The 14,356-nt window shown below is 39.3% G+C and overlaps 1 protein-coding gene across 1 annotated transcript in view; it reads left to right on the top strand.

The window, feature by feature from the left end:
• The window catches only part of LOC100665670 (zinc finger protein 112), a 74,384-nt gene extending 61,395 nt beyond the window's left edge, over window positions 1-12,989 (top strand). The window contains 2 exon segments of the mRNA XM_064293499.1: window positions 3,966-5,937; window positions 5,939-12,989. Of these exon segments, the coding sequence (XP_064149569.1) occupies window positions 3,966-5,937; window positions 5,939-6,014 (2,048 nt within the window). The 3' untranslated portion in view covers window positions 6,015-12,989.
• Window positions 12,990-14,356: the final 1,367 nt, after the last annotated feature.

The following is a 14,356-nucleotide window of genomic DNA, read 5'->3' as shown; positions in this document are numbered from 1 at the left end:
GAAAAGAAATTGAATTGAATATAGTTTAAGGGAAAAAAGGTATCAAGCAGAGGAGAAATTACACATATAAAAGCATAAAAAATCAACTTGGTAACTGTAGATCTCCTTAGCAGTTCAAAAAAAAAAAGTTACCATGAAACAAAAACCTAAATGCCAAAGAACAATTAAGCAAGTTTCCAAAAGGTGAAATACTTTGGTGGGATGTCACTTGGTAACACTGAGCTGGCAACTGTGCCTTAATTAATTTTGAAACTGTTTCTAATTAGTTAGTGCAGAAAACTAGCGGCTTCATGCTGCCTACGATTCAGTGTACTGATTTATCCACCTAAACTTTTCTTACAGAAGGAACATCCAAGCACCCACCATGAAGCATAATCAAAAAGAAAGAAGGTTCATCAGCCTTCTTAGTTACAGCCCTGTGATAAATTTAGATGACCAGAAGGATGTGAAACAACTTTCCAGGAAGGTTTAATAGAAATAACTTGAGAAGTTTGATTTGTTAACAAAATAATAAAAATATATTTAAATTTATTTTGCAAATATGTCTATAAACAATGCTTGTTTTTAAATTAAGCTATTTGGAGTATATAAATAATATAACCAACATTAAAGGGTTCAACTAATTTCACCTATTCATCATATTTGATATAGCCTGTATTTCCTAAAATAGCATTGGAAACAAATTTAGACATGAACAAAAGTCTAAAGTCATCTTATACTTTTATGCTATAGGAACTTTCTTATATTTCTTTCGTATTTAGTTTATCCTCTGTATGATCCAAGACTGATCTTTCTGCAATTACGGGTATGCATTGCTTAATGTCTGGGCTATGTTCTGTGAAATAGGACATCATGTGATTTGGATGTTGTGTGAACACCATATTATATACCGTATATAGCTCACCTTGAGGTGTGGCTGGTGGAAGTGATCTTCTGTCTGAGTGGAGAGCACATCCTGCATGTTGAGTGCATGTCACAGACCATCCTCCTAGTGAGTTGGTTGGACCCCACACATGAGGCCAAGATCTTGATGTCTGGGCAGCCTTATTACCAGAAGGACGTAGCCAAGATAATCATGAACTTGGCTGACTGTCACCGCCAGTACCAGGCACAAAGTTCAGAGAAGGGCCTGCCCCAGAGGCCAGTACCAAGCAAGTTCCAGAAGGGTGGCACCCAGCAGGTTCCAGAGGCAGCCCTGGAGGCTGGAACTCAGCAGACTCTGTACATTGCACAGAGCTGGGTTACCAAGCTTTGAAGGTATTTTTGTGCCCCGGGGTGGCAGCCGTGCAGAGGTTAAAGTGGAGTCCCTGTCTTGAACCCTGTTCTTATTGATCCCGCTTCTACCCCATGAGTTAAGAATGATGATGAGTTTTTTTTCCCCCTCTGTTAAATGTTTTTTGGTTAAATGTTTGCAAACGTTAAGTTTAAAGAGTTCTAAAATAGAATCGAATTTCAAAAAATAAAAATAAAAAGTATAACCAGTCATATATATGGTAGGATGTTGCCTGAATGGATGTCATGTATGCATGACTGTAAATGCTTTAAGTGGTTTTTTAAAAAATTACAAAACATAACATGAAAAAGAGCCGAAGTAACTAGCTCACTTTTATTATAAAATTGGTGTCTGCCTAACTCAAAAATTTTATTAAATCACAGAGTTATAATACAGGCAACTATCTTTTAAAAATAGTTTAGAAATGCTTTCGGATTAGGAGACTGGGTAGAAGACCAGAGAAAGAGGAAAGAAAGACCACTCCCTTTCTGGGAAAACAAAGACAATCGTCTCTTCAGGAAATGGAATCTAGGAGAGGGGCTACCCCATAGGCCACAACCAGTTTTGATATCCTGGAGAGCCTCGAGGATCCAGTGAGAGAAGTCAAGATTTGCACTCAGTTCCCAAACCTTACCACCAAGAGATCCATTGTGCTATAGATACCGACATGTGATGTTTTAATGCCCTGTGACACAGAGGAGCCTGTGGTGGTATAGCAGTTAAGCACACAGCTGCTAACCAGAAGGTCGGCGGTTTGAACTCACCAGCTGCTCTGCAAGAGAAAGACGTGCAGTCTGCTTCTGCAAGTATTACAGCCTTGGAAACCCTAAGGGACAGCTCTACTCTGTCCTGTGAGATTGCCGGGAATCAGAATCAACTCGGCAGCAACGGGCATAATACAAAGATAAATTAGTTAGAAAATAAAGAAATGAAGAGGGGAAGGGAAAGAAGGTGGCAATAAAAAAAATGGCAATAAAGAGAGGAATAAAAAGTATATAATGAAAGTGATAAGATTATTACTGAAAACATAGGACATAAGTTAGGGCATAAGCTACTTATGTCCTAAGATAAAGTCAGGTCAAAAATTTAATTGAGTTTCCTAGAAGACACTGCAAAGAGCTACCTGAGCAGTTGCATCATTTACCATATCCGTAAAAAATTAAACACACACACAGGCTTATACATACAAATCCTAGCTCAAAATAAATTCTCCTAGTACTGCACCTTGAAAAAAAATTTCCTTTCAGCCCTTATAAAAGAAGTCACAGTAAACTACCTCCTCCTCCATCCTTAAAGGAAACACAATAATGGGTTTCAAAGCTGTGTCACTTTCAGTAGCCTTCAGTATAGGCAAAGCACAGTTTAGTAAAACCAACTCTAGGAGTACTAAATGATATGGTCCAAGTACAGTGCAGTACTTCATGAATTTTATTTCCCTCCAACTTTTTATAGGTATTGGTAGCAGAGAATTCAAAGTCATAATCTAATACAAGAACCAGGTGTATAGCTATTTTATGTTTTTGCTAAGAACAGGTCTGTATACCTTAACCTGTTCAAAGCAGTAAGTAAGCTAAGTGGTAAATGTGGTTGACATACACATATGAAATCTAATGAGCCTACTGAGATTATCTGCCTGAATTAAACAAGTGCTTGCTAGGTTCCACCACGTAAAAGATAATATACTTACTGGGGATGCAATGGTGAACTTGTACCTCACCCTTCCAGAGCTTAGAGCTATTGGGGACCACATGTAATGTAATAGATAATTACAGCAATAATAAAGACAATACACCTACTTACTTATTGACTATCTCATTATCTGACATTTCACATTTACGACAATAGTAAAAAATCTATTTTTGTGTATTAACGACGTACACCTGGCAGCAGTGAACACTGAGATGCAAGGTGAGAGTGACGCTGGTTGTGATGGTTAAGGTTATGTGTCAGCTTGGCCGGGCCATGATTCTCAGTTGTTTGGCTGTTATATAATGATGTAATTTGGCAGTTATGCAATAATATAGTTATCCTCCATTTTGTGATCTGGTTGTGGGCATCCTCCATTTTTACATAATGCCAATTTTCATATAATGACCTGGTCTTTGGAACCTAATCATGTCTATAAGTGAGGAGTGGGCGTAACAACTGCCTGCTGGAGAAGAATGTAACCTGCAAATGAATTGTCAGGAAAGGCTTGAGGGTAAGCTGAGGACTGAAGCAGGAGTTAGCTCAGAGTTTCCAGGCAGAAGTCCGCAGTGATCCTCAGTTTCCTCTGGGCTCATCTTCCTTAACCCAGCCATTAAATGATGGAGCTACTCAAGGATCAGGACACCCTTTCATCTACTCAGTGACAAGGCAAAACAATCTAAGCCCATAGCTTCAATTTTTACTTACATGCTGATAACCGGGTAACGTGACAAAAATCGTTAATGTGTCACTGTTCCTAAAAGTGTTCCCTAACTTTTCCTAAGCCGTCGAAAAAATACCTGCTTGGTTTTGGGGTGGTGACTAGGAGCCCAAAGACCACCTTTTTGCTTCTACAGGCTGATAAAACCCAAGAACATCCAATATAATGGTAAAGATGAAGATTCCCTTCATGAATTAAAGACTAATATGGAGACCTATGTGTGAAATTTATATCTGGACAAAGTATGCAGTTGTCCTCAATTTTTTGTTTTCTTTATCCTTTCAGGAGACAGGAATCAAAATGAAATGGAGACTCTTCAAGAAGCAGGATTAAGGTGCCTTTCATTGGGAGAGCTTTCATGCTGGCGTATCAGGAGACATGTGAGCAAATTAACTAGAAGCCAAGGCTCCATGATGAATATTCAAGGAAAGAGTCCTCAATTTCCCAAGCAGCTTGATTCCCTCTGCCAAGCAGGGGCAGGAGTTTCTGAAGATGACAAGTATATAATGAATTTTATAGGGGGTGATTCCAGTGTTATTGAAAATCAAGAATTTCCAACTGGGAGAACTCAGAATTCTTGGAGTAAAATATATCTGAATGAGACCCAGAATTACCAGGGAAACTGTAAGCAAACTCAAATGAAAAACAAATTATGTATATTTACTCCATGTGTTAACATTTTCAATTGCATTTCACACCATCATGACAATGTAGTCTACAAACGAGAGAAGACTTATAGCAACAATATTTATGGTAATGACATCTTAAAGATACCGCCTCTTAACCAACGTAGTATAATTCTCACAGGACAGAAAACTTACCAGTGTAACGAGTGTGAAAATACTTTCAGTGATCACTTAAGTCTTGAACTTCATCAGCAGGCACACTTGGGAAAGAAGTCCCCTACATGTAGTACACATAGAAAGGACATCAGTTATGGCTCAGGTATTCCGTGTCAACAAAGTGTTCACACAGGGAAAAAACGCTATTGGTGTCATGAGTGTGGTAAGGGTTTTAGTCAGAGCTCAAATCTGCAAACTCATCAGAGAGTGCACACAGGAGAGAAACCCTATACGTGCCATGAATGTGGTAAGAGTTTTAATCAGAGCTCACATCTGTATGCTCATCTGCCTATTCACACAGGAGAGAAGCCTTACAGATGTGACAGTTGTGGGAAGGGCTTCAGTCGTAGCACAGATCTTAATATTCATTGCAGAGTCCACACGGGAGAAAAACCTTATAAATGTGAGGTTTGTGGGAAGGGTTTCACTCAGAGATCACATCTTCAAGCCCATCAAAGAATTCACACTGGAGAGAAACCATATAAATGTGGGGATTGTGGTAAACGCTTTAGCTGTAGCTCAAATCTTCACACCCATCAGAGAGTCCACACTGAAGAAAAGCCATACAAATGTGACGAATGTGGTAAGTGCTTTAGTTTGAGCTTTAATCTTCATAGTCATCAGCGGGTCCACACAGGGGAGAAACCCTATAAGTGTGAAGAGTGTGGTAAGGGTTTTAGTTCAGCATCAAGTTTTCAGAGCCATCAGAGGGTCCACACAGGAGAGAAGCCATTTCAATGCAACGTGTGTGGGAAGGGCTTCAGTCAGAGTTCGTATTTTCAAGCCCATCAGAGAGTCCACACTGGAGAAAAACCATACAAGTGTGAGGTGTGTGGGAAGCGCTTCAATTGGAGTTTAAATCTCCACAATCATCAAAGAGTCCACACAGGAGAGAAGCCCTATAAATGTGAGGAATGTGGTAAGGGTTTCAGTCAGGCCTCAAATCTCCAAGCTCATCAGAGTGTCCACACTGGGGAAAAACCATTCAAGTGTGATGCATGTCAGAAACGATTCAGCCAAGCCTCACATCTTCAAGCCCATCAGAGAGTCCACACTGGAGAAAAACCATATAAATGTGATACATGTGGTAAGGCCTTTAGCCAGAGATCAAATCTTCAAGTGCATCAGATAATTCACACTGGAGAGAAACCATTTAAGTGTGAGGAATGTGGAAAGGAATTCAGTTGGAGTGCTGGTCTCAGTGCTCATCAGAGGGTCCACACGGGAGAGAAACCATATACATGTCAGCAGTGTGGTAAGGGCTTCAGTCAGGCCTCACATTTTCACACACATCAGAGGGTACACACTGGAGAGAAGCCATACATATGTGATGTCTGTTGTAAGGGTTTCAGCCAGAGGTCACATCTTGTATACCATCAGAGAGTCCATAGTGGAGGTAATACATAGAAGTGTGAGGTGTGGCATAGCCTTCAGTTAAAGCTCACATCTTCATCTCCACTGGAGAATCCATGCCGGTGATTGTGGAAAGTGATCCCTTGAGAGCTTAGAAGCTTCATCAAAGAATCTTCATAGAAGAGAAACTCTATATTGTGTTTTAAGAACTCGCTTGGAAGATGATTCCTTTATAAACATCAGATTCCACAAACAAGAAAAGACCCATTTCATAAGTATGGTCAGTCTTTATGCCAGAGTTCAAGATGCCCGGATTCTCAAATTAGAGTCTACTCAGGAGAGAGGACATAAAAATGAACAGTATGGGAAGGGCTTATACAAAAGTACAGTGATGGACAAAATGGTACTAGAATGTAACCCCCATTTAGGAAATAAAATTTTCACCGTTCTATTTCCACTATGTAGAACAGTGCCTGGCTTGGTGATGGGCACCCAGGAATTAAGTGGAGAAACACCCCAAAATTAACACAAATATTTGAAATTTTTAGTTCCCTACCCTAAATTCATATTAAATTATACCTAAAAGGAATCCTGCAAGTATCCTCTTAACATTAATTCCAAGAGATAAACAGCTGAAATAGAAGTCATATAATACTGCTATCCACAATAATACAAATTGGAGCAAAAGACTTGTGAATGTCTTCCTTTGTCCAGTTTCACTTCTGTGTACTGTATGATCAATTGTGTATAATTTTTAATATCATTAGTTTGTATTTTATAGACTTTCTTACTGACTGCAATACTATGATACTGCAGTTTACACAGCTGAAGTTTTGGACTCTAATTCATTAAGGTAGGGTTTGAATTGTAACTCTTTGAAAGTGTTAAAAGTAGTTAATGACAAAAAGTTTCTTAGTAAACTTGCATTGATAATAATTGGTTTCTTCTCATTATTTATATTCAGGCTTAGGTCAGGTTGCCCTCAAGTTGTCACATACTTCATCCCCATTGCCAGCCCTCCAGTTGAAAAAAAGAAAGTTGTCAAATTTTGGTTAAAATTTTATTAAGTATAAATCCATTTATATAGGATTCCATGATGAGCATCTTCTTTTGGTAGGAGTGAACAACATGAGCTTTTTGAGATTACTCGGTCAATATGTATCAAAATACTCCCCTGACCTGGTAATCCTAGTACTAGAACTTTTGCTTAGAAGTTAATAGCAAAAGTAAGAAAGACTGTATGCAAAGATACCCTAAAATTAGGGAGGTAAATATTCATCAGTCAGTAAAAGATTAGATAAATTTTTGTATATTCCAGTAACATGCAAACATTAAAATGATGGTAATAAACTGAAAATGACAGGAAAGGAACTCACATATTTATGAGAAAACAAGGTTAGAGCATTCCTAGTACAATCTAAAAAGTATACCTAAAGCTGTGATTGTGCGTGTAGAGATAATGTGTAGCATTGTCATTAGTAATGCTAACAGTAGTTTCCTCTGGCAGGGAGGGTTTTGGAAGGTTTTTTCTTTAACTTGTCAAAGAATTGTTTACAATGAACATTATCAATTTTACCAAAGCAGTAAGACAGACAAAATTACTGAATAAATGAAAATCCCTTGTAGTAAACAGTTCTTGATTGCTTTTTTATTGTATGACAGGTAAATCTGTATTATGGAAATACAAAAAAAGGATGTTTATTGTTGCATTGTTTGTAATAACAAACTCCGCATTCATAGTATTCCACTGAAGAGAAACCGTATTTTGTCAGTCTGTGACAAAATACAGTTTCTCTTCAGTGGAATACTATGCAGAATCAATTGAGAAGGTAAATTTATAGTTGTTATTGGTAGATACCCTGAATATATATTTAGAAAAGGGAACAGAGACATGGGATTTCATGTATGTTATGATTACATATATATGTAATATTTATTTCTGGACCAAAAAGGATCTAGTTACCTTTAGAAGGGATATAGAATTCTGGGAAGATGGTGGTATGTGAAGATCTAAGATCCCAACTCCCACACACAAGAAAAGCAAGTAGAAGTCTGTAATCCCAACTCTAAGAATTCTGAAAAATATAGACAGAGGATCGCAGAAACTAACCTCACACTGAAACAAGAAAAAAGTGACTTCTAAACAGTGGGTAAACCTCCTTACAGCCCTCCTCCCAGTACAGTACCTGGGTGGCTGCAGTGGAGGTGAAGCACAGCTCTTGCTTTCACAACGAAGGTGTTTGGGTGTCGGGCTCTGAGTGAAGAGGGCAGATTTTACTGGTGTTCTGTTCAGGATGTCTGGTCTGTCCGGGAACTGCCTGAAGGCTTGAAGTTTGGCCTGAATCAGAGCTCTCTCAGAGCAGGGGAGGGAGCAGTGAGCAAAGGCAAGGCTGTGCCTGCCTGAGAATTTCTTGAAGAAATCTGCACTTTTGAAAGCACTGTACACAGGGTAAGTGAGAAAGTTAACACATTGTAATATTCTAATGTTCTGTCTTCAACAACAAAAAATACGAGGAAAGTAGAAACAATGGCCCATTTAAAGACCAAGACAGAGAAATTGTCTTTACGGAAGCTTGGATAATGGACAGTTTAGAAGACTTTAAAACACTATAAACCAGCTAGACCTGGCAGAAATGTATAGAATTCTCCACCCAACAGTACCACAGTACACGTTCTTCTCCAGTGCACATGGATCATTTTCTGGAAAAGACCATATATATCTAGGTCAAAAAACAAGCGTTAATATATTTAAGAAGATTGAAATCATACAAAGTATCTTCTCTGACCACAGTGAAACTAGCAATTAATGACAAGGAAAACAAATATACATAAATATGTGGAAATTAAACAACGCAATATTAAACAACCAATGAATGGGTTGAGAGAGAAACAAGAAACTACTTAGAGTCAAAAGAAAATGAAAGCACAAATACGAAAATTTATGGAATGCAGCAAAGGCGGTGCTAAGAATGAAATTTATCACGGTAAACACCTAAACATACATTTAAGAAGATCTCAAATCAATAACTTTACAACTTGAGGAACTAGAAAAAGAAGAGCAAACTAAGCCCAATGCCACAAAAAATAAAAACCCATTGCCATCGAGGCGATGCCAACTCGTGACCCTAAAGGACAGAGTAGAACTGCCCTATGGGGTTTCCAAGGAACACCTGGAGAATTCAAAGTGCCGACCTTTTGCTTAGCAGCCGGAGCTCTTAACCACTATTCCGTCAGGGTTTCCAGTGCCACCAGAGTAAGGAAATGACAGAGATCAGAATGGAAATAAAAAAGAGAATAGAAAATCAATGGGTAAAATCAATGAAAAGAGTAGTTTGGATTTTTTTTTTTTTTTAAGATCAATGAAATTGTAAAAGAGAAGATACAAATAACTATAATCAGAAACGAGAAAGTGGGGACATTACAACTGATCCTACAGGAAAAAAAGATGGTAAGAGAATAAATATGAACAATTGTATGCCAACAGATTAGATAACTGGTGAAGTGAACACATTCGTGGAAACGCTAACTAAATTAGCTCAAGAAGAAATAGAAAATCCCAAGTGAGGTGGCCTCTAAATTCAGGTGGAATATACTCAATTTACAGACAACTTCAAGAATAGATTTGACACAGAGGATGCAAAGACCAAAGACCAGATGAGTTGTGGGATGACATCAAGGACATCATACATGAAGAAATAAAAAGGAGGTCATTAAAGACACAAGAAAGAAAGAAAAGACCAAAATGGTTTTCACAAGAAACTCTGAAAATTGCTCTTGAACATCGAGTAGCTAAAGTGAATAGAAGACATGATGAAGTAAAAAGCTGAGCAGAAGATTTCAAAAGGTGGCTCAGACAGAAAGGGCACATGAACCAGAGACTACATCATCCTGAGACCAGAAGAACTAGATGGTGCCCGACTACAACCGATGACTGCCCTGACAGGGAACACAACAGAGAACCCCTGAGGGAGCAGGAGAGCAGTGGGATGCAGACCCCAAATTCTCATAAGACCAGACTTAATGGCATGACTGACACTAGAAGGACCCCAGTGGTCATGGACCCTAGACCTTCTGTTGGCCCAGAACAGGAACCCTTCCTGAAGCCAACTCTTCAGACATGGATTGGACTGGACAATGGGTTGGAGAGGGATGCTGGTGAGGAGTGAGCTTCTTGGATCAGGTGGACACTTGAGACTATGTTGGCATCTCCTGCCTGGAGGGGAGACGAGAGGGTGGAGGGGGTTAGAAACAGGTGAAATGGACACGAAAAGAGAGAGTGGAGGGAGAGAGTGGGCTGTCTCATTAGGGGGAGAGTAATTGGGAGTGTGTAGCAGGGTGTGTATGAGTTTTTGTGTGAGAGACTAACTTGATTTGTAAACTTTCACTTAAAGCACAATAAAAATTATTAAAAAAAAGCACAGAAGACAAAGTACAGTATGATAATAAGATGTGCAAAGACCTGAAGTTAAAAGGCCAAAAGGGAAGAACACGCTAGAAATTTCTTAAGTGAAAAAACTGAAGAAAAAAATTCAAGCCTCGAGTTGCAGTACTGACGAATTCTATGGACAAAATGTTGAACGATGCAGGAAACATCAAAAGCAGATGGAAAGAATGCACAGAGTCACTGTACCAAAAAGAATCGATCAACATTCAACCATTTCAGGAGGTAGCATATGATCAAGAACCCATGGCACCGAAGGAAGAAGTCCAAGCTGCACTGAAGGCACTGACAGGAAACAAGGCTCCAGGCATTGACGGGATACCATTGATATGTTTCAGCAAACGAATGCAGCACTGCAGTTGCTCATTCATCTCTGCCAAGAAATTTGGAAGAGAGCTACCTGGCCAACTGACTGGAAGAGATCCATATATGTGCCCATTCCAAAGAAAGGTGATCCAATGGAATGTGGGAATTATCATTAATATCACGTGGAAGCAAAATTTTGCTGAAGACTCTTCAAAAACAGTTGAAGCAGTGCATCAACAGGAAACTGCCAGAAACTCCGCTGCACTCAGAAGAGGCTGTGGAACGGGGTATCACTGCTGATATCAAATGAATCTTGGCTAAAGCAGAAAATACCAGAACCGTATTTACTTGTGTTTTATTGACTATCAAAGGCATTCAACTCTGTGGATAATAACAAATTATGGATAACATTGCAAAGAATGGGAATTCCGGAACACTCAATTGTGCTCATGCAGCAGCTGAGGAACCTGTATATAGACCAAGAGCAGTTGTTCAGACAGAACAAGGGGATACAGCACGGTTTAAATCAGGAAAGGTGTGCATCAGCGTTGTGTCCTTTCACCATACTTATTCAGTCTGTATGCTGAGCAAATAATCGGAGAAGCTGGACTACATGAAGAAGAACGGGGCATCAGGTTTGGAGGAAGACTCATTAACAACCTGCGTTATGCAGATGACACAACTTTGCTTGCTGAAAGTGAAGAGGACTCGAAGCACTTACTGATGCAGATCAGAGACCACAGCCTTCAGTATGGATTGCGCGTCAACAAAAAGAAAACAAAAATCCTCAAAATTGGACTAATAAACAACATCAAGGTAAATGGAGAAAATATTGATGTTGTCAAGGATTTCATTTTACTTGGATCCACAATCAACAGCCATGGAAACAGCAGTCAAGAAATCAAACAATGTATTGCATTGGGCAAATCTGCTGCAGAAGATTTCTTTAAAGTGTTGAAAAGCAAATACGTCACTTTGAGGACCAAGGTGTGCCTGATCCAAACCATGGTATTTTCAAACCCTAGTATGCATGTGAAAGCTGGACAATGTATAAGAAAGACTAAGGAAAAAGAAATACCTTTGAATTATGGTGTTTACAATATTTAATATACCACGGACTTCCAGAAGAACAAACGTACCTGTCTTGGAAGAAGTATAGCCAAAATACGCCTTAGAAGCAAGGATGGTGAGACTTTGTCTCACGTACTTTGGACACGTTATCAGGAGGGACCAGTCCCCATAGAAGGACATCATGCTTGATAAAGTACAGGGTCAGTGAAAAAGTGGAAGACCCTCAACAAAATGGATTGACACAGTGGCTGCAACAATGGGCTCAAACATAGCAACAATTACGAGCATGGTGCAGGAGTGGGCAGTGTTTCATTCTGTTTTACCTAGAGTTGCTGTGAGTTGGAACTGAGTTGACAGCAACAAAAGCAACAATGTAGGAAGTGAAGAGGTTGAATCAGCAAAAAAAAAAAATCTCTGGACAACAAAAAGTCCTAGACCAGATGACTTCACAGAGGAATTCTACTAAACATTTATAGAAGTGACACCAATCCTTCTTAAATGCTTTCATAAAGCAAAAGAGGAGGAATACTTCCTAACTCATTCTATGAGACCAGCATTACCCTGATACCAAAGCCAGACAAAAACACCACAAGAAAATTACAGACCAATATTCCATCTGATTATAGATGTAAAAATATTTAACAAAAAACTAGCAAGCCAAACCAACAACATATTAAAAGAATTATTTCTACACCGTGACCAAATGGTATATATCCCAGGAGTGCAAGGGTGGTTTGACATTAGAAAATCAATGTAATACACCACATTAACAACAAAAGAAAGCAACTACATGATCATCTCAATCAATTGCTGGGTGTCACCAAGTCAATTTTCAATTCTTAGCGACTAGCACAGATTGTTAGGTGAGCCTAAACCAAAAAAACGAAACCCATTGCCATTGAATAAATTCTGCCCTATAGGGTTTCCAGGGAGATGCTGATGGATTCAAACTGCAGATCTTTTGGTTAGCAGTCATAGCTATTAACCATTGTGCTAACAGGGGTCCTAGGGAAGCCTAAACCTAAAACCAAACCTGTTGCTGTTGAGTAGATTCCGACTCAGAGCAACCCTATAAGACAGATTAGGACTACCCTACAGGGTTTCCAAGGAGCTGCTGGTAAATTTGAACTATCGGCCATTTGGTTAGCAGTCAAGTTCTTACCCAGTGTGCCACCAGGACTCCAAGGTAAAATCAAACCACTGGAGTTGGTCTTTTCCATAACTGAGGCCACCTGTTGTTACCAAAGGGAATATAACCTCTGTTCACGATTTACTTAAAACAAGTTGACACATAACACATTGAGATTAATCCTTCATAACAAAGAATCAATGAAACTACAACTCAAGAAAACTCACAGAAATGTGAAAGCATTGTAAAAGTAGTTCTAAAACAAATTTAACTCATTAATATAATAAGATAAAAAGTTAAGATTCCACAGAAAAAGTGAAAAGCAAGCAAGCAAACAAACAAAAAACACCAAACAAGTTGCCTTTAAGTTAATTCCAAATTATGGTGACCCCTGTGTGTCAGAATAGAACTGTGCTGTACAGGGTTTTTAATGCCTGGTTTTCAGAAAGGGATCACCAGACCTTTTTCCAAGGTGCTTTTGGGGGCTCCAACCTCCAACCTTTCAGTTAGCAGCTAAGCACTTAAACCATTTGCACTGTCCAGGAACTCTTCATAGATAGATAGATAGATCGATAGGTGGGTAGGTAGGTAGGTAGATGATAGAGATAGATTAGATAGATGATAGATTGATGGAGGATCGATGGAGGATGGATGGGATGGGTGGGATGGATGGATGGATGGATGGATGGATGGATGGATGGATGGATGGATGGATGGATGGATGATGGATGGATGAGCACATGGCTACTAACTGAAAGGTCTGTGGTTCAAATCCACCAGCTGCTCCACAGGAGAAAGATATGGCAGTCTGCTTTTGTAAAGATTTACAGCCTTGAAAACCCTATGGGACAGTTTTATCCTGTTTTTTAGGGTCATTACGAGTTAGCAGCCGATCACGTTAACCATTTGCACATTCACCGTTTGCACCACTCAGGGACTCTACATTTATATAGCATCATTGTAGCTCCTAATCGATACAAGGAGCCCTGCTGGAACAGTTATTAATAGCTCAGCTGCTAACCAAAAAGTCGGCAGTTGGAATCCATCAGCCACCCCACAGAAACCCTATGGGGCAGTTCTTCTCTGCCGTATAGGGTAGCTATGAGCTGAAATTGACTCTACAACAACAGATTTCTCGTTTTTGAATCAATCAAAAAATGCAATGTGAGAGGATTTCCAATAAAATATTACACAAAAGTTTTAGGATGTGTGCTTTTCAGTTTAACTTAAAAGGACAACGGTGCCTGAGAGCTGGGAATGTCTTTGCTTTGGATTTGAATTTATCGGAATATCCAGAAAAAAACAGCAAAGATTATCATGGCAATGCAAGTTATTTAAATGAATCACAATTTAATTTAATCAGCTAAATGTAGTCTCATCTCTCCTCAGGACCCCCTTGCCATCTCCCAATTTTTCATTCTCACCCTTCAAACTCTGATCATCTGTGTCATCGTTGTTGCTATCAAGTCAATGCCGACTCATGGCAACCCCATGGTGCAGAGCGGAACTATTCCATAGGGTTTTCAGGGCTGTC

Source organism: Loxodonta africana, chromosome 11, assembly GCF_030014295.1.
Source record: "Loxodonta africana isolate mLoxAfr1 chromosome 11, mLoxAfr1.hap2, whole genome shotgun sequence".
NCBI classification, from domain to species: Eukaryota; Metazoa; Chordata; class Mammalia; order Proboscidea; family Elephantidae; genus Loxodonta; species Loxodonta africana.
This window is presented reverse-complemented; position numbering and strand designations above follow the sequence as displayed.